Below are 24490 nucleotides of genomic sequence, written 5' to 3' on the forward strand. Positions count from 1 at the left end.
TTTGATTTTTTAGTAATGACTTGAAGGTTTATGTTTTATCTTTTATGTTTTCAGCTTCTGAGTGAGAGAAGTCTTTACAGGTTAGAATTATTAGAATAACTTTTTCAGTGTTTTTCTTTGCTATATAGCCTTTTGGTTGAAGTCTTTCTTTAAAAATGAAAAAATTAAATGAATAAAATATTTTAGATTTAATTATTTAAGTGGTACATTACTTATCTATTGTATGATTAACAAATTGTCTCACAGTTTAGTAGCTTAAAACAGCAAATGTATATTATTTCACATAGTTTCTGAGGGTTAAATGTCTGGGAGTGGCTTAGCTGGATGTTTCTCACTCAGTGTTGCTCAAGAGGTTCTAGGCAAGCTGGTAGCCAGGGATGCAGTTATCTCAAGGCTTAACTGGAGCTGGAGTGTCTGCTTCCAAACTCCCTAATGTAGTTGTTGGAAGATCTCTGTTCCTTGCTGGCAGTGGGCAAGAGGCCTTTGTTCCTTACCATCTGGGCCTCTCCACAAATCACAACATGGCAACTTGCTTCCCCCAGAATAAGTGACCTGAGAGACTGGGCAAGTGAAGCAGTACCCAAGATGGAAGCTGTAGTCTTTTATAACCTACACTCAGAAATAAAGTACCATCATTTTGTCATATGCTTGTGGTCATACAGATCAAGTCTGGTATACTGTGGGAGGGGCCTACACAAGGATGTGAAATACCAAGAGGAGGGAGTAAGTATGGGCCATTTTGCAGACTGGCCGCCACAAGTAGTTTACCCCAGAATTGGAGCGTTAGCATTATCTTAGGAGAACCAAGGAATTTTGAAACTACCCAGAAACAGTTTTCTCTGTTCCCAGAAAAGTATGATATGTCTAGAAGACCTGAAAATAAGGTGGATTTATTGAATTCTTGCAAACCATTACTGTAACGTAGGGAAGAATAGTTTGTTACTGTTTTTAAGTTACTTAGCCATTGCAACACCCTTATTTATTTATTATACCTTAAATTTATCGACCATTTTATAAATTCTTCTTTTATAGGATTGAATCTTTGGAAGAAGAAATTATCTCAAAAGGAGTTAAACTTGTGATTATTGACTCTGTTGCTTCTGTGGTCAGAAAGGAATTTGATACACAACTTCCAGGCAATCTCAAAGAAAGAAACAAATTCTTGGCAAGAGAAGCATCTTCCTTGAAGTATTTGGCTGAGGAGTTTTCAATCCCAGTAAGTTTTTATCCCCCCTTTTTTCTTTTCTTTTCTTTTATATTACATTCACTGACTTATAGTATCAAGTAATAAAATTAGAGGAAAATGTAAAATGGATGACTTTTTAAAGGTGGTACAGTCTAATTGCTATAGCAGACATCACCATCATCTTAAATTAGTTCATCTGCTGAGATTATTTTATTCTTTTAATAATTTGAGCCTGGAGCAGATTTGAATGATGTTTTTAAAAGTTCATGTAATTCCTCCTTTTCTTAGTTCTCATTGTCTACTTTTTGTGTATGCTTTATATCACATTTGTCATACTGCAGTAAATATAAATAGTAAAACTTCATGAAATTGCCTAGGTCCATTTCTTTGTTGCAGTCATTAGTTTTATTGTAAGTATTTTAGGTTTAGATAATACATTATTGTGTTCTGTGCCGTTTTGTGTGAGGTAGGCTTTGGTTTGCTTCAAATGGTCAAAGGTCACTATTAAGGGGTGTTGGAATGATAGTAATGAAAGTGCCAGTAAGCAAATCTTGAAAGATTACTGGTGGATTGGTTTTTAGTAATGGGCATTGTGATCAGAAGTCTGAAGATGACAGGATATTGTAAGGGGTTGTGATGTATAAGCTTTAACATTCCCATCTGTCAGATGTTTCAGTTCTTCCACAGCCTCATCATCATTCAGGCTTCTCAATTTTAGTCATGCTTCATCTCAAGAAAAGACAATTCCTTAAACTGAGATAAAATTTGGTTATGACTTTATTATTTTTAGATTTGTTTTTGGAAAATTAAAGTTTTGGATCTTTGCAACATAAAGAATATCTATAAGTGATATAAACTACCACACTGCCTTTGAGATTTATAAAACCGAGGAAAAAGTCAAGGGAGAAAATGTAGCATTCAAAAAATTCTACATACTTTAATGGCTTTTTAGTTTATTTTGAATTAAAGTCAAGTGATATAGTTTATCTTGGGTGATGTTCGTCTTTTATAGTTTATTGTAGTTGGTTAAAATGATAAATTCAAATTTATATATTTTCTGGTCAAGGAGAATAGGGAACTTTGAAATAGTTTATAAAGATACTTGATTGAATAGGAATTTATGTATACAGTTGGCCCTCTGTATCTGTGGGTTCTACATCCATGGATTCAATCAACTAAGGAGAGGAGATATTTGAAAAAACAATGGGTGTGGTTGTATGACCCTGCATTCTCAGCTACTCAAGAGGCTGAGGCAGGAGGATCACTTGGACCCAGGAGGTTGAGGTTGCAGTGAGCCATGATCATGCCTGTACTCCAGCCTGGGAGACAGAGCGAGACTCTGTCTCTAAAAATATGTATATGTTTGGAAAAAGAGAAAAGGATTGTTGTCTTTGTACTGAACATGTACAGACTTTCTTTCCCTCTTTCCCTAAACAATACAGTTTAGCAGTGACTTACATAGCATGTAAATCATATTGGGTATTATAAGTAATCTAAAGTTGATTTAAAGTATACAAGAGAGTGTACATAGGTTATATACAAACACTGTACCATTTTATATGAGTGACTTGAGCATCCATGGATTATGGTATCTGCAGAGGAATCCTGGAACCATTCCCCCATGGATACAGCAGGATGACTATATAGTCTTATTTTATTATTAGTTCATACTGTTGCTTGACTTAATCCTGTGCAAAATAAAATTCACTTTTTAAAAGTTGTATTTTTTTGCTTTTAAGTAGTAACTGTAGACTAATGCTTTTCAGTTTTTTCCAAGGTGATTTATTTTCCCAAGTGAGAAAGGGGCCCTACTTTTCTTTGCTTCTAACAGAACCCTCTGAAAAAAAGTAGGTACTGAATATCCCATTTATCTGTCTTTGTCTTTGTTTCTATATTTAGAGATAAATGCAGATTATACTGTGTACTTGCCTAACTGTGATAACTGTTTTTTGTGACAAGTAAGATTGGTTTTAAAAGAATTTTGAAAAATACTTCCTTTAGAAAATGTCAGAATTTTTCTAGCTAAATTGATGCATTTAATTGAAAAATCTCTCACACAGGTCTGAGATTATTTTTAAAAAAACATGAACTTTTTTTTTATAATTGCATTTTAGGTTTTGGGGTGCATGTGAAGAACATGCAAGATTGTTGCATAGGTACACACATGGCAGTGTGATTTGCTGCCTTCCTCCCCATCACCTATATCTGGCATTTCTCCCCATGCTATCTCTCCCCAACTCCCCACCCCACGCTGCCCCTCCACTGTTTCCCCCCAACAGACCCCAGTGTGTGATGCTCCCCTCCCTGTGTCCATGTGTTCTTCTTGTTCAACACTCACCTATGAGTGAGAACAGATGGTGTTTGATTTTCTGTTCTTGTGTCAGTTTGCTGAGAAAGATGGTTTCCAGGTGCATCCATGTCCCTACAAAGGACACGAACTCATTGTTTTTTATGGCTGCATAGTATTCCATGGTACACATAAGCCACATTTCTGTGTCCAGTCTATCATTGATGGGAATTTGGGTTGATTCCAGGTCTTTGCTATTGTAAACAGTGCTGCAATGAACATACATGTGCATGTGTCCTTATAGTAGAATGGAAATCATGAACTTTTATACATTTATTCTATATTTTGAATAGATGGTTTTATTAAGTTGGTGCAAAAGTAATTGCGGTTTTTGCCATTAAAAGTAATTGCAAAAACCACAACATATATGGAACTAAGTGTCTTAAGATAGTATTTTGTTGTCTAGTTCATTTGCTTTGCAAATTAGTAAACCTGTGCCTCTTTGTAATTCCTTTCACATGCCCATAGATGCTCCCGTTAGAGGAGTATTTCATGTTCTTCAACCTGGAACCTTCCTCCTCTAAATATCCACATGGCTTATTCTATCCTGTCACCTTATCAGTGAGGACTTTCCAAACCATATAAGTATTAACCATATCCCAGCTGCCCTCTTACTGTGCTTTGTTTCTTCTCCAACACAGCTTTCACCCCGTAGCATATTATATATCTAATGTTTGTATGTTCCTTCTACTGTCTTGTCCTCTCTCTCTCTATTTGTTGAGACAGGGTCTCACTCTGTCACCTAGGCTAGAGTGCAGGCACAATCACGGCTCACTATAGCATCAACCTCCCGGGCTCAAGTGATCCTCCCACCTCATCCTCCCAAGTAGCTGGGACTACAGGCAGGAACCACCACCACACCTGGCTCATTTTTTATTTTTTGTAGAGATACGATATCACTGTGTTGAGCAGTTTGGTCTCAGACTCCTGTGCCCAAACAGTTCTCCCATCTTGACCTCCCAAAGTGCTAGAATTACAGGCATGAGCCACTGTACCTGGACTGCCTTATTCTCAGTACCAGCAATAGTACCTAACATATAATAAACACTCAACAAATATTTTTGAATGTATAAATTGTAGATATTACTTCTCATCTTGGTCTTTAATTAATCTTATCTCTATTGGTACTGAACTTAAGTTTTAATATTTGCTTTAAACCTTATTTTTAATATATCTTTGTTTTTAACAGTAATAAAATACAATTTTCAGTGGCAGAATGTCTTATATTGGAGATGTACTCAAATTACACTGGCATCTTATAGGAAGAAAAATTCTTAAGATTCTTAAATTTGAAAAAGGCTTTAGAGATTTAGATAGTATCAGAGAACCAGGCAGTAGGAGAAGAGATTTTTATCTCAGTCTAGTAGAACTATGACAGGTGAATGTCTGATGGCCTCTGAGCATTGGGTGGTAAGCCATGCATTCTAGATACATAGATGGCAGATAAACACATGAAAAGATAGTCAAAATCCTGTCATTAGGGACATGCAAATTCAAATCACAATGAAATACCACTACCCATGTATTAGGATGGCTCAGAAAACCCTGATCTGAACCATTCTCCCTTCTCCTAGGCTCAGGACCCAGGGTTGGTACCACCACAAACCCAGTAGCTTAAGGAATTAGGAAGAAGGACAAGAGAGCAATCTGCTTATAAGAGCATTGTTTTCTCAAACTAGGCTAAGGCATTGACTCCTTTTAAATACAAATAATATTCTCACAAAACCCCATTGCTGACTTCATTTTTATTATAATATCACAGAAATTACAGAATTATAAGATTAGTTAATCATTCTTTTTTTTTTTTTTTGAGCCGGAGTTTTGCTCTTGTTAACCAGGCTGGAGTGCAATGGCGGGATCTCGGCTCACTGCAACTTCCGCCTCCTGGGTTCAGGCAATTCTCTTCCCTCAGCCTTCCGAGTAGCTGGGATTACAGGCACGTGCCACCATGCCCAGCTAATTTTTTGTATTTTTTTTTTTTTAGTAGAGACGGGGTTTCACCATGTTGACCAGGATGGTCTCAATCTCTTGACCTCGTGATCCAGCCACCTCGGCCTCCCAGAGTGCTGGGATTACAGGCATGAGCCACTGCGCCTGGCCCGGCTAGTTAATAATTCTTAACATTAAATTGTGCTTATAAAACCATAAAGGTGGATTGCATCTACAGACACCATAGTACTATTCTAATTATAACAATTTAATATGTTATAGATGATAATTTACTAAATTAAATTATTGCTTGTGATATACGTATATAAACTTATCTTACAGATTGTTTTGAAATATATATATAAAAATATGTATATAAAACATGATGACTCAGCTCTTCCACCTCTTTGGCTATTTGAACTAGCACTAAAAAACCTTTATCTGAGTGGGAAGGGTGACATCATTTGGCCCTCATGTGGGCTTGAATGCATTTAAGTTTTAAGTTTGCTTTTGCTCTTTTCTACATTAGTCCCTGAGAATTAAAGAGGAACTAATCAGTATCACTTGATTGAAAATAGATGTATTAATATCTTTTGGAAGTTTTCAATTATAAGATGGTTTTACTAATATTTTGAAGCTATCACTGAAATGAAAACAAAATTTAAAAATTCTCACAGAGAATTTCATAGACGTTTGAATATGTTCAGACTGCAATTTTGAGAAACAGTTGTAGAAGTCTGGTAGAATCTTTTTTCTGAAGTTTATGGAGGAGGTCTAAGTGATACTTTGCTATGGGGTTGGAAGATGCAGAACCTTTGTCTTTTTAAAGTGTGTTCACATTAGTATTGAAAAAACAGTCGGCTCTGAGACTTTAGAGATACTTGATAAAAATAACAGAAAAGAATTTAAATATTGCCTTATAAAATAAATTGTGGTTATCCCTATTTATGTTGACTGTTTATCATTGACTTCTAATTACCACCTACAGAATAGTTATTATACATCTTATAAATTATGTATCAGATTAAAATAATAGGATGTTTTTGCCAGAAAGGACCTTAAAGAAAATTTAGATTAGCCCCTTCATTTTACAGTGAAGCCAAAAAGTGACCTTACTTGCTTCAGTACATTCAGCATAGGAAAGGACAAGCAGTAAGTAGAATGAGAGATCTTTTAGATGCCAGTTTGGGGATTTTTTTTTCCATGGCATAATTTTCTTTTTTTCTGAGACATACAGAATTGTGGTAGACTTCTTAACGGCATGATTGCATCTTCTATTTCTTTGATTTCCAGGACCTAGCACTATGGATAACTAGTATTTAGGAGGTAATAGCTAATGAAAGTATAATTCAGATTTAAAAATAGTCTTACCATAATATGTATGTCATATTTACATTTATTATAATATTTTTCTCTATCTTTTAACACAATTTAAATTCTTTTATTCTTGCTGTTGAAATCCTTGTTCGGGAGCCGGGGTGGCTCCGGCCAATTGTCCTGGCGCTTGAGGAGGTGAGGTTATGAGTTCAAGGCCAACCTGAGCAACATAAGAAGCTCTCATTGATTAACAAAAAAAAAAAAAGAAAGAAATTCTTGTTAAGTTTTTTTTTTTTTTGAGATGGAGTCTCGTTCTGTTGCCCCGGAAGAAGTGCAATGGCACCATCTCAGCTCACTGCAATTTCTGCTCCTGGGTTCAAGTGATTCTCCTGCCTCAGCCTCCAGAGTACCTGGGATTACAGAGTACCTGGGATTATTAGCCACCACACCTGGCTAATTTTAGTAGAAATGGGGGTTTCACCATACTGGTCAGGCTGGTCTCAAACCCCTGATTCTGTGATCCACCAGCCTCGCCTCCCAAAGTGGTGGGATTACCTGCGTGAGCCACTGCACCCGGCCAAGTTTTTAAGTTGACCTTTGTAGCATGCCGTGTTAGTTGTAATCTCTTTATTTTCCATTCCAGAGTTTTATAAGTTGTTGGAATAAAAGAGAACGAAAATACATTACTTAGATAACAGGACTTTCACCTTTTGAAAAGTCTTTGGAAATGCTTTTTACTCCTATTTCCAAGATCTACATTTTTACTTTTTCAGAGAATTCAACGAATCAATTTCAGTTGTTATATGTATAATATTAAACTTTTTTTGTCTCCTCTGATTCTTCTACTTCCTTCATTTCTTGATATTGTACAGATGCTTTCTGGTGTAAGGGGACTAGTACCAGTTAACACTATTTACAAAAGAGGTATATGGAGAAAAATTTGTATATATTATTAAATATTCTAAGAGGGGAAATGCCTTATTTCCATTGAAAGTTGTTTAAATCCAAATTATTTTGCTAAGATATGCTTATAATCAGTTTTTCTGTTGCAATCTGTGTTCTTGATTACATTGCCTTTTGAGAATATCCATTGCTCTAATTTATTGCTTATCAAGGTTTCTGGAATATTACTGATTATTTTTATGTTTAAAGCTGCTTAGAAAAATGAATCAAAACATGTACATTTTTAATTTTGCTATTTTAAAGACAGAGTTTTAAATCATTAACAAATGGAAAGAGTTTTTTTCTTTTTTTAAAGTGGACATGTTACAAGGTTTAACTTTTTATTATTTGACAAAAGCATAAATTTTTGTTTTCTTTTTAGTGATAAACTTCATGTGCGCCAGGATTTATTTATTATTATTATTTTTTACACCACGAGCTGTCCCATTATGCAGACTGTGTTTAATTTTTGTAGGATTATACCTTGTCTTAGATACTAATAAATATTGAAAATTAAAAAATAAGAAACTAGGCTACATCACTTAAAATAATTAAGGTTTTATTCTAAATTGGGAATATTATGTTTATAACTTGTGAGATAACAGGAAAAAGAATGTATGTACACAAATTTGACATTTACTTTTATCTTAAACATAAATATTCAAAACTGTCACTTTTGTGAAAGCCTGATGAAGTTACTCTGATTGTAAAGTAGGAATCATAGACCCTAGATGTAGACATAGATATGTTGCTAAAACTCTGCAGTCCTATTTTGCTGTGTGTAATGTTGTATGACTTTTCTAGAAATCATGTAATTTTTGGTTTGCTCTTATTACTTTTATATTTATTATTGAAAACAAGCACCATAGGACTTCTGAAGTAAGGAAAGTCCTTTACAGTGTTTTTCCTTTCCATAAATGCCTACATCTGATTTGAAATCAGATTGTTCCTAAAACTATCTTATGTTCATTCAGGTCCCTGAAACTCAGTCTAGACTAAACCTTTATCGGTCAGTGAAAATAATTCTAGAAAAAGTATATCTTTCTTTTGTGTAGCTCTTTATGCTTTCTGAAACGTTGTTTTTATTGTTTCTAGCAAAAAGCTAGAAACAAGTTAAAGGTTAATGAGTAGACGATTGGCTAAATTAGTGTTGATATATCCGTACAGTATTATATTGTGCCATTGTTAAAATGCATGAGTTAGCTCAGAAATGGATTCATAGGTTTTGCAGGCTAGGGTTAATTCAGCTGGCATGGGTTACTCACACCTAGCCATTCCCAAAAAGGCCTCTTTTCAGGACTGCCCTTGACTGGCTCCTGGAAGGTGAGAGCTGAGTCCTGGCAATATTCTGCTTAGTAAGAGTGGTATGTGCCTGAGGACTTGAGCCACAGGTACTGGTTTGATCAGATGGTTTATACAAACAGTGAGATATATGGTGAAGCCTATTTTTCTCTGGGGATCTAGGGACTACAATCTAAATAGCTGAGGTCATTCACATGCAGGCATTACTTGCCTAGTGACTGACCCTCAATAAAAATGCTGGACATGTAGGCTTGGGTGAACTTTCTTGGTTGACGTTACTTTGCACGTGTGGTCACACACTGTTGCTAGGACAACTAAGCACGTGCATGCAACTCCACTGGGAGAGGACACCTGGAATCTTGCACCTGTTTTTTGCTGGACTTTGCTCATGCTCCTTTTCTCTTTCCTCATTTTGATCTGTATCCTTTTGCTGTAATAGGCCATAACTGTGACTATAACAGCTTTTCTGAGTCCTGTGAGTCCTTCTAGTAAATCACCAAGCCAGAAGGAAATCATAGGGACCCTTGACATCCAGGGGCACTAATACATGTGTACAAGAGTATCTATGGCAACTTAATTTGTAATTGCTCAAAACTGGCAACATGTGGTTAATAGTATTGCATCAATCTTAATACGTTGGTTTTGATAATTGTACTATGGTATGTAAGATGGTGATATTAGGAGAAGCTGGGTAAAGGGCATTTGGGAACTTTGTACCCTTTCTGCACCTTTCTGGTAAATCTAAATTGTTTCAAAATAAAAAATTTAAAAAACAAAAGGAGGTCAGGTGTGGTGGATCACACCTGAAATCCTATCGTTTGGGAAGCTAAGGTAGGAGGATCATTTGGCCAGGAGCTGGAGACCAGCCTGTGCAACATAGCAAGACCTTGTCTTCACACACCGTCCCCACTCCAACACACAATTAGCTGGGTGTGGTGGTGCACACCTGTAGTCATAGCTACTTGGGAGGCTGTGGCAGGAGGATGGCTTGAGTCCAGGAGTTCAAGGCTGCAGTGAGCTATGAACATGCCACTGTATTCCAGCCTGGGTAACAGAGCAAGACCCTGTCCCATAAATAAATAGGATAGTAGGGCAGGTTTTATGAGTAGAAGTTGGCTCTGGGTACTCATAAGGAAACAGCACTGGCTGTATTTGGAGAAGGGGACTAGATTTTGATGCATTGGCTCTCTTCCATTTAGTTATCTGGTCCCATAGATATTCTAATACCTCTTCAGTTGAAACCCTGCTCTTCATCTTTCAGCAAATCCTCTTGGCTCCACTTTCTAAATGCATTCAGTACCTGATTACATTCTACCACCTTCATTACTTTCATCTGGTTCCTGGAGGTTAAAAGAACTGGTTTTGGAGTTAGACATTGGTTTGAATCTTAGCTCCACTATTTGCTAATTTTATGACCTTGAATAAGTATTTATGCCAGCTTTAACTTTTAGTTTCCACGTTTGAAAAATGAGGATAATCATATCTGACCCATAGGGCTGTGAGTATTAAATGAGATAATGTCTGTAATGGTCTTCACAATGTTTGGCACATTCAGTAAAAAGTAGCCTTTAATTATTAATTTTGCTAGTTACCTCATTCTAAATGCCTGGTGTATGTTCTCTCTCTCCTCCTGATATATTTTTTAGCAAGGCTGCAAGTGCCTCAGAAGGAAAAATTATGTCTTATTTACTATTGTATCCCCTCTGTCTTACTGATGGAGGCTGTTACTGCCTGAACCCTCCTTCATCTGGTTAACTCATATTATTTTTTGGATCTTAGACTCTTTTTGTTTTTCCTTTTTAATTCAACCTTTAGCACTTGCATCCAAAGCTCCATGCTAGGCACAATGGGATAATAAAGATGAACAAAACAGAGTCTTTGCCCCAAAGGCTTCTACAAATAAGGTAATTGTAGAGACAAATCGCTCTCTGTGATATAATGGAGAATAAAATAAGTATCTTGTCTAGTGTTCCTTTTCTGTTTCTTAAAAATTTGTAAGTAACTTGGTACTTCTCTGTCTGTCCTTTATTTGGGACTATAGATTACACAAAGGGAATTAAAGGGAGGTAGCACAGACCTTCATAGTCTCTTGGTAAACCCTTTATCATGTCTAGCTTTGACCCTTAAATGTCCCATTCTATTTTTATTTTTATTTTTTTGAGACAAGGTCTCTCTCTGTTGCCCAGGCAGGAGTGCAGTGGTGTGATCATAGCTTACTGCAGCCTTCATCTGCCGAGCTCAAGTGATCCTCCTGCCTCAACCTCCCAAGTAGCCAGGACTACAGGCATGTACCACCATGCCTAGCTAATTTTTTTTTATTTTTAGTGGAGACAGTGTCTTGCTCTGTTGCCCAGGCTGGTCTCAAACTCCTGGGCTCAAGCAGTCTGCCCACCATGGCCTCCCAAAGTGCTGGGATTATAGGCATGAGCCACCATGCCTGGCCAGTGTCCCATTCTTATTTAGAAAGTGATTGCTCTTTTGGAGACTGATAGGTAGTGGTTAAATTGATAAAGCACATGCATAATTCTAAAGTTGTATTGCTAAGAAAAGGTTGGAAATGAAGGCCAGCTGTAGCTCCTAGTCTTTAGTGTTACTTTACATATTTAGTAAAGTTACTTTACGTATTTAGTGTAGTGTTACACAGTGCCTTGATTTGTTGTAAAATTTTCTAATTGAAGATCTTAAGGTTGTAGCTGAGTGGCAATCTTCTTTTCCATTGAGTACAAAGATGCAGAGAATGAGATGATTTATCTAAAATTACTTAAGGAGCCATTTGGATAATTGAATAATATCACTTGCCACTTTTATCCTGGGTTGTTATTGTAGTATCTAAATGGGTCTGCCCCTCCCTTTTCTGTATCAGTATGAGGGAATGTGTTCTCTTTCCGGGCCCACAAGGGGGCATAGTTATAAGGGCAAGACTTCCCAGCGCCATTCCCCCCTCCCATCTCGCTCCATCTGGGAGATTTGTTTATGTTTGAATTTCGCGGGCAGGAGAAAGGGTCAAAAGTCAATCAGTCCAGCGGAAGTTCTAAGGAACACCTTTCATTGGCCCCGGGTCTTAGAGAAGGTGGGGGTTCCTCCCAGGTTAAAAGTCCCCTTCTGCCACACCCCTTTGGACTCCATGTTTGGGTTGCACGAACACTCTCCCGGAAGCCTGTCTTCCCCTCCTGAACTCCATCTGTCTCTATTCCCTTCCACTCAGTGTGGAAGCTGCTTTCCTCTCTTGAAATCCTTCTTTCTGGATTCTCTCACTCAGTGTGAGAGGAGCTTTCCTTCTCTGGTTTTCTCCCTCTGGAAACCCTTCTCATTCAGTGTGAGAGCGGCTTTTTCTCTCTCAGTGTGAGAGTTAGCTGTTTCTCTCTCCTTCTCATTTTTCTCTCTCTAAATAAATCACTTTCTACAAACACTTTTGAGTCCGGCATTTACTGTGCACTGCACCATGGTCCTCTCTCTCATTTTTGAGAGGGCAGGAGACCAAGAACCTGGAGAAACGTCCTCTCAGGGGAGCTGAGGGTACCCTGAACCCCAATATTACAAGTAATAGTTCATATGGGTACATACCGTTGCTACATCATTTTCCCAAAGTGTGTCTCTGATCACATCTCTCGTGTGTTCAGAAGCATTGTATGGTACCATGATATTATAGAATTAAAACTACTAGACTATAAGCCCTATGGGAGTAGATAAACTATTTGTTTTGTCCACAGTTGAATCCTGTGCCACAATATGGCACATAATATATGCTCTAATTAATATTTATTGAATGATTAAGTCTCAGTTTAATATATGATACGATATTTAAAGTTTTCTTCCTTCTGGCTCCAACGTACTCCTCCCATGTTGTCATTTCTCTTCTGTGCAGACTGCTCATCTACCCTGGACCTTTCTCTGTCTTTTTAGCTGTGGATGTCCTCCTCTTTCATCACTTCCTTTCTAATTTTTTTTCTTTCCTGTCTGAGCTCTCAAGTTCTGTCTCTCCCCTGAGATTTTTGTATCACTGTTTTAGCCCAGTTAATTCTACCTTCTTTTGTAGTACATATGGTCTAACTTCTAATTGGAACTTTAATCATGTATTTGCCTTGCAGTGTCATTTAAATATTTGCATGTGTATATCTGAGCTACTCAGTTATACTATAAAGCTCCCTGACAACAGAATTATGTTCTTATGCATCCTCCATAGCTGCCTACATTGAATAGTGTTGTATATTGAGTAGTGTCCAGTACATATTTGTAGAATGATGCATCACACTTTTTTTAGTTAAGCCATTTTTGAAATGCGTATCTCATTAGATACCTTCTTCAATTCTTATAATACTTAAAGGGAGAGCATTCTAATATTCGTCTAAAAATTGAAAAGATACTTGGAAACTAAAACTTAAGTGTCTCCCCTACCCCTTTAAAACTGAATGTAGAAGATTCATTGATAATTTGACAGCTCTGTACCTTTAATTTAGTATGATGCAGGAACTTCTGTGAGACATCAACCAAGATTTTATACAAAGAGCTGTGATTCAAGTGGGAATTTAACATCAGTGCTCTGTACATAGTATTACTATAATACCTTCTTTAGAAGTTTAACTATGTCAGATGATATTCTATGTTATGAATTTTAACTTATGAAAGGAAAACACTAGAGAAGTTAGATAATCTGTTGAATAGAATCTAATAACAGCTCACTGTTTAATTGAATTCAAATACACAGTTTGAAATAGAAAACTAGCTGTATGACAGTTTGGTCAAAAGATATTTTCTTGTGTTTTTCAAAGACAAAATTTGTTTTTTTGATTGATACTGTTACGTATCCTTCGCATTTCTTGAATGTGTCCAGTTAATATAGTACAGTTAAGACAATTACCTTCCAAGTAAAGCTGGAGGCAAAATACTTTCTGATATCAAAATATATTTCAAAATAATAAAACAGTATGATACTAGTATAAAAACAGATATACAGACCAATGGAACAGAATAGAGAGCAGTAGAAGGTACCCAGAATCGCAATACAGTTCACAATATTAAAGATATGGAATCAACCTAAGTGGATGATTGGATGAAGAAAATGTAGTATGTATACACAATAGAATACTCTTCAGCTATAACAAAGAATGAAATGATGTCTTTTGCAGCAACATGGATCAAGTCAGAGGCCATTATCTTATGTGAAATAAGCTAGACACAAAAAGACAAATACCACATATAAATGGGAGTGAAATAGTGTGTACTCATGGATGTAGAGTGTGCAATGATAGACAGTGGAGCCTGGGAAGGGTGGGAGGGGATTGGATGATGAGAAATTACTTAATTAGTACAATGTATGTTACTCCGGTGATGGATACATGGAAAGTCCTGACTTAATCACTATGCAATGTATCGTGTAACAAAATTACACTGTATCTCATATATTTATATAAATGAAATGAAAAATGAAAGAAAATAGAAGTTTAAGTACCAGATGTGTTACAACTAGTTATGCAGTCCTGGACCAGTTAGTTCTCATTTCTGAGCCTTAGTGTCATTATCTGTAGAAAGTGGCTAAAAGTTGCTATCTCATAAGCTTAATATTATTGTTACTAATAATATTGATGAATGAATAGTAATAGTATATTTCTGATTATTAGACTTTATAGAGAGGTTTTTATAATTTATAAGCACTTTCATATGTAATAATCTTATAGGGATAATATATGTTTATATTTCTGAAAGGACTTTGTAAATTCTGAAATACTATGTAATATTAGTTGATAGTTTCATAACCAGCTAAATCTGATTTAGTGACTGTTTTTACCTTTAGTTGCTTTAACGATGAATCAGAGTTTTCTAAACTCAAATAATGCACTTAACTCAATTTGTTTAGCTAAAATAAAAATTTTTTAATGTTTTTTGACTAGTGTTAAGTTTGTTTTAAAATTAGATTGTAAGGACATCTGGCTTTTATGTTATTCTTATTATTTAAAGCTGTAGAGATGGTGATGCAGTAAAATTCATGAGTGGTTAGTAGCTGGAGGCTAGTGTCAGTTTTTGGAGTTATAGTGATGTACTCTGTCCACTAAGAGTAAGATTATCATTTAGTGATAAATCAGTGCAGTTATTTTAAAATAAATATTTAGTACTTTATGTTTACAGAAGACCCTACAATTATGAGTTAGCTTATACCAATATTTATTGCTATATAAAGGGCTGGGCAAATGCCTGTAATGGCCAGCTTTGGGGAGAATTTATAGGCACCTCTGAGAAAACTTCTTTTTTTTGAAGATTGAGTCTTGCTTTGTCACCCAGGCTGGAGTGCAGTTGTGCAACCTCCGCCTCTGAGGTTCAGGCGATGATTCTCCTGCCTAAGCTTCCCGAATAGCTGGGATTACAAGCCCTCACCAACACGCCTAGCTAATTTTTGCAATTTTAGTAGAGACAGGGTTTCACCATGTTGACTAGGCTGGTTTCAAACTCCTGACCTCAAATGATTCACCTGCCTTGGCCTCCCAAAGTGCTGCCGATTATAGGCATGAGCCACCGATCCCGGCCTGAAGAAACTTCTAACTCTGGATTTAGTTGGTTTGTCTGTATACTGTTAGGATTCTGCAAAGCTTATTTGATTGTTTATTTGTACCCTCATTTACCCAGAGAAGTTATTCTGAAAAGTACTCTCAAAATGATAAAAACCTTTTCTGTGCATTTGTTTCAGAATCTCACCTTCTAGGATCTAGAATTTCTTTCTAAAGTGTGACCTAAGTATTTCCCTTCAGAAGTTAAATAACTAATATTTTTAGTGTAATCACCATTTAAGGCATTTTTTAAAAATGAAAGTCTGCTTTCAAGACTTTTGTTTCTATTATGAATGTAAAACATATTTTTAAAAAGATTAACATTATACAGTAGTAGATAATAAGTACTAATTAGGTATTTGTAGGAGATACTGTTAGTTGCCTACCCAAAACTTATTTCCATCTTCACCTTGTTAATAGAACCCTAATCAAGTTTTGGTAGCTGTATGCCCAGCCTTGGTTCACGACAGTCATTGTGTTTCCTGATTTCTCAACTTCTTTGACAACTGAAGATAGCCATGTGACCAAGTTCTGGACACTGATGTCTGTTTTAGTTCTCCTTTTTTTTTTCCTTTCCATCTTTTATTTTAGTTCAGGGCGTACCTGGAGCAGGTTTGTTATTTGGGTAAATTGCATGTTGTGAGGGTTTGGTGTTCAGATTATTTCATTACCCAGGTAATAAGCATAGTACCCAGAAGGTAGTTTTTCAGTGCATATCCTCCCCCACCCACCACCCTCAAATAGGCCCCAGTGTCTATTGTTTCCATCTTTGTGTTCATGAGGACTCAGTGTTAAGCTTCTATTTACAAATGTGGACATGTGGTATTTAGTTTTCGGTTCCTGCATTAGTTAGCCTAGGATAATGGCCTCCAGCTCTATCCATATTGCTGCAAAGGACATGATTTAGTATTTTCATGGCTGCATATTATTCTATGTTATATATGTACCACAGTTTCTTTATCCTGTCAACTGTTAACGGGCCTTTAGGTTGATCCCATGTCTTTGCTATTGTGAATAGTGCTGTGATGGACATACGCATGCTGTGTTTTTGTGGTAGAATGATTTATATTCCTTTGGGTGTATACCTAGTAATGGGATTGCTAGGTTGAATGATAGTTCTAAGTTCTTTGAAAAATTGCTAAACTGCTTTCCACAATAGCTAAACTTATTAACATTCCTACTAACATTGTATAGGTGTTCCCTTTTCTCTGCAACCTCACCAGCATCTATTATTCTTTGAGTTTTCAATAATAGCTGTTCTGACTGGTGTGAGATGGTATCTCATTGTGGTTTTAGTATATATTTCTCTAATGATTAGGGATTTTGACCATTTTTTTATTTGCTTTTTGGCCGTGTGTTTGTCTTTTTTTGAGAAGTGTCTTTCATATCCTTTGCCCCTTTTTAATGGATTTGTTTGTTTTTACTTATTTATTTCTTCAAATTCCTTATAGATTCTGGATATTAGACCTCTGTCAGATACATAGTTTGCAAATATTTTCTCCCTTTCTGTAGGTTATCTGTTTATTCAGTTCATAGTTTTCATTATTGTTGTTATTGTACAGATCTCTTTTGTTTAACTAGATCCCATTTGTTAGTTTTTTTTGTTTTTGTTTTTTCAGTTGCTCTTGGAGTCTTTGTCATGAAATCTGTGTCATGGCCTGTGTCCAGAATAGTATTTCTTAGGTTTTCTTCTAGGGTTTTTATAGTTTTAAGTTTTAAACATTTAAGTCTTTAATCCTTCTTGAGCTGGTTTCTGTACATGGTGAAGGGAAGCAATCCAATTTCAATCTTCTGCTTATGGCTAGTCAGTTATCCCAGCACCATTTATTTAATAGGGAATTCAGTAAATGCTGCTGGGATTGCTTGTTTTCATCAACTTTATCAAAGGTCAGATGGTTGTAGGTAGGTATGTGGCTTTATTTCTGGGTTTTCTGATCTCTTCTCTTGTTTTGTATATCTGCTTTGTACCAGTACCATGCTGTTTTGGTTACTGTAATCTTGTAATAGAATTTGAAGTTGAGTAGTGTGATGCTTCTGGCTTTGTTATAATATTTTTGCTTAGGATTGCTTTGGGTTTTCAGGTTCTATATGAATTTTAGAATAGTTTTTTTTTCTAATTCTGTGAAAAATGTTGGTAGTTTGATAGAAATAGCATTGAATCTGTAAATTGCTTTGGGCAGTATGGCCATTTTAACAATATTGATTCTTTCAATCCATGAATATGGAATGTTTTTTCATTTGTGTCATCTCTGATTTCTTTCAGCAATGTATTGTAATTCTTGTTTTAGAGATCTTTCACCTCCTGGTTAGCTGTGTTCCTAGGTATTTTATTTTTTTGTGGCTATTGTGAATAATATTGCATTCTTGATTTGGCTCTCAGCTTGACTGTTGTTGGTGTATAGAAATGCTACTGATTTTTGTACATTGATTTTGTATTGTGAAACTTTGCTTAAGTTCTTCATCAGATCTGGTGTCATATGAAAGCTTGTTCATGCCATTTTTTAATTAATGCTTGTGCCTGCTGGGGGTTCAACTGGAACATTCACATGTGGTTTTAATATTGTCACTAGGTTTTTTTTTTTAATGACCCTGCCTCAGGAGTTATTTAGCATCATCTCTGCTGTCCTCTATTAGACAAGACTGTTAGAAATCTCCTCCTAGACTTACAGGGAGAGAATATGTTCCCTTCTGTCAGTTGGAGGAGCATCTGTCAGTTATAAAAAGAACATATTAAACAATAAATATATTGAGGTAGCCATCTTTAGAAAATACAGCTTATTACAGCATTTAAGGGAAGGTTTACTGTTGGGGGGTTGTGGGTCAGTGATGTTTTAGGCATGATCCTTTGTGATGTTTAGGCATGATTCCTTCTTCATGCCTCAAAGGAGCAGCAACCATCTTGTGCCCACAAGGTGATAAACCAACCTGCTAAGGATTTTGACATCATTGGAAGTCAGTCCTGGATGATCCATTTCCAGGCTTCTTTTTTTCCTATGTGGAAATACCTATTTGTTTAAATTACTGTATTAAGGTTTTTTTTTTTTTTTTTTGAGATGTCACCCAGGCTGGAGTGCAGTGGTGTGATCTTGGCTCACTGCAATCTTTGCCTCCTGGATTCCTGAGATTCTCCTGCCTCAGCCTCCCAAGTAACCGAGACTACAGTCATGTGCCAACACACCTGGCTAATTTTTTTTTTTTCATATTTTTAGTAGAGACAGGGTTTTGCCGTGTTAGCCGAGATGGTCTCCATCTCTTCACTTTGTGATCTGCCCGCCTTGGCCTCCCAAAGTGCTGGGATTATAGGCGTGAGCCACCGCACCCAGGCGGTTTTTGTTTTTTATAACCAGTTATAATCCCCAAATCTCATGGTTGTCAACTTTGAGCATACATAGGAATCACTGTAGAGCTTGTTAAAATATCGACTGGTTGACCCCATCTTAGAGTTGCTGATTTCATTAAATCTGGCATATGGTTCAAGAAGTTGGATTTGTAACAAGCTCTCTGGTGTTTTTGATGCTATGGTCTTGGGACTGAGGTATGGGCTTTGGGACTTCAAAGAAGAGTGGGCAGTTAGGGCTGACCTAAAGGGAAAGATGGAATTTGGGATAAATAGGTGAGATTTCAAGAGGATTAGGAAGCAATTGGTGTCAACAAATAACATGAAAGCAGAAAAAGTGTAATTTTATTTTTTTTTTAGGATTTCTGTGAATAAATTAGGTTACTTGGAGCAGGAGGTTTTTTGTTTTTTTTAAACTGAGGATGGGAGATTAGGTTAAAAGGGAAATAAGGACTGGATTAAGGAGGTCCTTGGAGGCCAGAGAGACATTTGTTTTTTATTTTGTAGGTACTTAGGAACCGTTAGAAGTTTTCAGAGAGAGTAACATGGCCAGAGCAGTATGTCAGGACGATAATTTGGTGGTGGTGGGGAGTACATTTAGTTATTAAACAAATGGTTCTTGAGCACTTGTGATGTCTTGGACTCAGTTCTATGTACTGGGAATAATACAAAGGTGAATAAGACATGGAGCCTGTGTCCAAAGAGCATCGTCCAGTGCAGAAAATCTCAGAGTGTGGGTAGAGGACCCTGAGACCTTTTTAAGGAGAAAAGGTTAAAAATATTTTCATAATAATACTTTTAATAATTCTAAGAATTCTGAGATACTGTTTACTTTTTTGTCATTCTCTTAGTGTACAAGTTTTTCAGAGGCTTTGTAACATGGGATGTCATCATCTCATACAGCTAATGGAATACATGCTTGTGTATTCAAAATTTTGTTTTAATTTCTTAGTTACAACTTGCCATAACTTCCTAAACAAAAGCTCTTCGGAATCCTCAGTAATTTTTTTAGGAGGTAGAGTGCTGAAGCCAAAAAGTTTGAAAACTGCTGCTCCAGAGGATAGACTGGAGGAGAAAACACATGCAAAATAAAGAGTAGCAATGCAAGGTAGTAAGAACTTAAACTAGAGTATAACCAATGAAAAGGGGAGGAAGAGACATTTGGTAGACACTGAAGAGTGGAAAACAAGCAATATCAAACTGCAAAGCAGAATGGAAAATTGGTAATACCTAGTGTAAATTATGGTGTGGGAAAATGGATACTGCCAGTGAACATGTAAATTAGTACCAGCCTTTTGGAGGAACAATTTGACAAAACTTATTACAGACTCTAAAAATGAATCTCTCCTATGACTTATTCCATACTTATCATAAGGAAATAAATAAGAATATATCTTTGCAGTTTTGTTTGTAGTGTCAGTAAAAATTCATAAGAAGCTTAAGTATTACAGGAGTTTGATTAAATAAATTGTTACATTCATTCAATAAAAATAATGATGTGGGTGAATATTTAATATAAAAAATTATATACTTTTGGCTGGGGATGGTGGCTCATGCCCGTAATCCCAGCACTTTGGGAGGCTGAGGTGGGTGGATCACAAAGTCAGGAGTTTCAGACCAGCCTAACCAACATGGTGAAACCCCGTTCTCTACTAAAAATACAAAAATTAGCTGGACACACCTGTAATCCCAGCTACTCAGGAGGCTGAGGCAGGAGAATCACTTGAACCCGGGAGGCAGAGGTTGCAGTGAGCCGAGATCATTGCCTGGATGACAGAGCAAAACTCCATCTCAAAAAAGAAAATTACATACTTTTTTTTGGTTGTTTTGTTTTGGATTTTTTGAGAGAGGGTCTCACTGTGTTGCCCAGGCTGGAGTAGCATAGCATGAACATGGTTTACTGACCTCTTGGGCTTAAGCCAGGAACTATATGCACATGCTACGACACCTGGCTAACTTTAAAAAAATTTTTCTTGTAGAGATGAGGTCTCACCATTTTGCCCAGGCTGGTCTCAATCTACTAGGCTCAAGTGATCCTCCCATCTTGTCCTTCCAAAGTGTTGAGAGTACAGGCATGAGCCACTGTGCTTGGCCAAAAAATACTTTTTATAAAAACCTCAGTTGCATAATGTTTTCTCCATTATCAACTTGACAGGCATCAGTGTAAGGTTTATGGTTATAAGTACTTATTTCTTATTACTTATTTAACATCAGTCAGTATGTTTAATTTTTCAGAATTTATTTTCTTAAACATTTTAGTCTTTGGCCCATTTTCAAATTTTATGTAGGCCTAGGCATACACCATGCACATTGTGCAGCTGTGTATACAAATATAGCTAACATTAAGAGGTACCTGGCAATAATGGTGTTCAGCAAGGATATTTACTATTCTTATGGACATAAGTTTTTTTTTGTTTCTGTTTTAATTTATAAATAGTTAAATAAAAATAATGTTTCACTGAAGGAATTGTAAAAGTGAACTATATGCTAAATATAATCCAGGAAACCAAATTACTACCATTCTGCTTTGCAGTTTGATATTGCTTGTTTTTCAACTCTGAAAGTCAGTGTTGATGCCAGATAAGTCATATGCACACAAAAGCTGGAGAAGTGTTATTTTAAGCCACTTCGAACTGGATTTTTATTTACTTGCAGCTGGATGCATCCTGACATGACATTCTAGAGTTGGTTTTTTTTTTCTTGTTTGTTTGTTTTTCCTGAAGAGGTACAACCTTCTCCAGGCAAGCTGTTGTGAATAGTGAAGGGGTGCCATTTCTGATTATGATAGAAACAGTATTTGTTTACTCATGATACAGTTTAAATAGTTCTATTATACTTTTTTTTTTTTTCATTTTTTTAAATAATTATTTTTAGATGAAACCTAAAACTATACTCTTTACTACTTGTGGTAAAAAAAGACCCTACTGTTAGTTTTGGCAAGTCAGGAGCTGTAACCTTAGCTGTGCTGGTTAAAAGCCAGCTTTGAGAGTTGCATTTTACCTCCCTTAGGATTACTCCTTTTCATTCTTTTCTCGGCTCCGTTCCTATTTCAGCTAGATAGAGTTTTGTTCTGTACCTCTATTCCAGAACCATTACTTTCTGGGGAGTGACTCTTATAAACTGCTGCCTTTTAGACCAGATGCGTGTTTCAGTTACATGAATGAAGAAAAGAATGTCATCCCCCTGCCGTATCTGTATGTATGAGAGCATGAGTAAATTAAATGCACCAGGAATCTAGGTATTTTGGGAAAATTTTTTTCTTCTACTCTTTGTACAAAGCCAAATGCCACATTCCATAAACGAAAGGCATATTTTAAATTGTACTTCTTGTTTGTCCATTTTTTTAGAGGGCTTAATGAGTCTGCAGCTAGATATTTTGAATGGTTCAATTCACAAATTAGATTATAATTCTGTAATTAATTGAGAATGATCTCTCTGTGGTATGCTTTATAGTGAGAATTACCAAAGTATTCACTCAGAAAGGTCTTAGCTTTAAAAGCAGTCCTTTTAAAGGAAATGTAACTATGCTGATTGATTTTTTTTTTTAAATTATTATCCTTTGAGTTTTTACTGTGCACTAGGCATTATGCTAGATACTATGAAAATATATCTCTAATCCTTATTTTAGACGGGATAACATTGAGGCTAGAGAGATTATGTAACATGCAAAAAATTTTACAATTATAGGAACCCACGCTGGTGTTCACCAAGCTTAATCATCCCCTTGAGGACTTCAGATTCTAGTGATTAGGAGAGAAATAGCTCACTGTAATAGAGTGCAAAATGTATTAACAAATTTAAATGAATTAAAATGAAAAATAGAGATGCAAACAATTTAGTGAGAACACAGAGGAGGAAGGGATTAATTCTGACTTGGAGGATCAGGAAAAAATAATTTATCTTTTCTCCTACTTCTCTAGGTTTTTCACCTCCTCTTGACTTCTTAATCTTTTAATAGTATCATAAGTTTTTCAGTAATCAAGATTCACATTTTTGACTATTTAATTTTCTTCACATTCTTACATTGTATCAATCTGCAATGCCTTTTAGTTCTTTTTTTTTTTTGAGACGGAGTTTCGCTCTTGTTACCCAGGCTGGAGAGCAATGGCGCGATCTCGGCTCACTGCAACCTCCGCATCCTGGGTTCAGGCGATTCTCCTGCCTCAGTCTCCTGAGTAGCTGGGATTACAGGCACGCGCCACCATGCTCAGCTAATTTTTTTGTGTTTTTAGTAGAGATGGGGTTTCACCATGTTGACCAGGATGGTCTAGATCTCTTGACCTCGTGATCCAGCCGCCTCGGCCTCCCAAAGTGCTGGGATTACAGGCGTGAGCCACCACGCCCGGCCGCCTTTTAGTTCTTAATGAATAGAGTTTCTTGGTAATTATCCCCTACTGTATATTCCCACTGCTGTTACCCTAGTTTTACCTATCACTGTATCATCTAGGCCAGTGATTATCAACCTTTGGTGGACCTATGAATCATCTAATGGTGCTTTGTCAAAGTATGAAGAGATTTTGACTTACTAGTTTAAGGTCATGGGTGATTCATCAAAGCTGAGAAATCTAGGGCAGTGATCTTCAAAACGTGATCTTGGGACTGCTGGGTATCTCTGGGACTCTATCAGGGATCTGCAAAGTCAAAACTATTTTCATAGTTAGATTAAGATGTAATTTACCTTTTTCATGGTGTTGACATTTGCACTGAATGTGAAGAAAATAGTGATGGATAAAACTTGCAGTGCCTTTGCTCAAATTAAGACTGGTACCATACCAAATTAGTAATCAATGCATTCTTCACTGCCACATACCAATTTTGCTTAATAATGTCTTCAATTAATCAGTTAAAATTAGTATTTAAATTTTATTTTTAATTTTTGTAGATACATAGTAGGTGTGTATATTTATGAGGTATATGGGATATTTTGGTACAGGCATACAGTATGTAATAGTCACATTCAGTAATACTCTTTTAGTTATTTTTAAAGTATTTAAAATTATTATTTTTAAAGTATTTTTAAGTTATTCACTATGGTCACCTGTTGTGCTATAAAATTCATGAATTCTTTCTATTTTTTTTGCACCCATTAAGTATCCCCACTTCTCTGTCCCACTCTCCACTACTCTTCTGAGCCTCTGATAACCATCATTCTACTTTCTCTCTCCATGAGTTCAATTTTTTTTTCTTTCTTTTTGAGATGGGGTCTCGCTCTTTTGCTCAGCCTGGAGTGCAGTGGCATGATCTTGGCTCACAGCAACCTCCACCTCCCAGGTTCAAGTGACTCTCTTGGCTCAGCCTCCAAACTAGCTGGGATTATAGGTGTGTACCACCATGCTCAGCTAATTTTTGTATTTTTAGTAAAGATGGGGTTTCACCATGTTGGCCAGGATGGTCTCAAACTCCTCACGTCAAGTGATCCACCCACCTCGCCCTCCCAAAGTGTTAGGATTACAGGCATGAGCCACTGTGCCCAGCCAAGTGTTTTAATTTTTAGCTCCCATAAATACATGAGAACATGTGAAGTTTGTCTTTTTGTGTCTGACTTATTTTACACAGCACAGTGACCTTCAGTTCCATCCATGTTGTTGCAA

General features: G+C 36.5%; 1 protein-coding gene across 12 annotated transcripts in view; it reads left to right on the forward strand.

Annotated features, from left to right (window-relative positions):
- Nucleotides 1-24490, forward strand: part of RAD51B (RAD51 paralog B) — a 642672-nt gene that overhangs the window by 53975 nt on the left and 564207 nt on the right. For all 12 annotated transcript variants that reach the window (XR_004729965.3, XM_035260799.3, XM_054240085.2 and 9 more), the window contains one exon: nt 1033-1216. Coding sequence is in view for 11 of the 12 variants with exons in the window: in XM_035260799.3 (XP_035116690.1) it covers nt 1033-1216 (184 nt within the window). In the remaining variant the exon portion in view is untranslated. The remainder of the gene's footprint in view (nt 1-1032; nt 1217-24490) is intronic.

The sequence above is a fragment of the Callithrix jacchus genome, chromosome 8, assembly GCF_049354715.1.
Source record: "Callithrix jacchus isolate 240 chromosome 8, calJac240_pri, whole genome shotgun sequence".
Taxonomy (NCBI): Eukaryota; Metazoa; Chordata; class Mammalia; order Primates; family Cebidae; genus Callithrix; species Callithrix jacchus.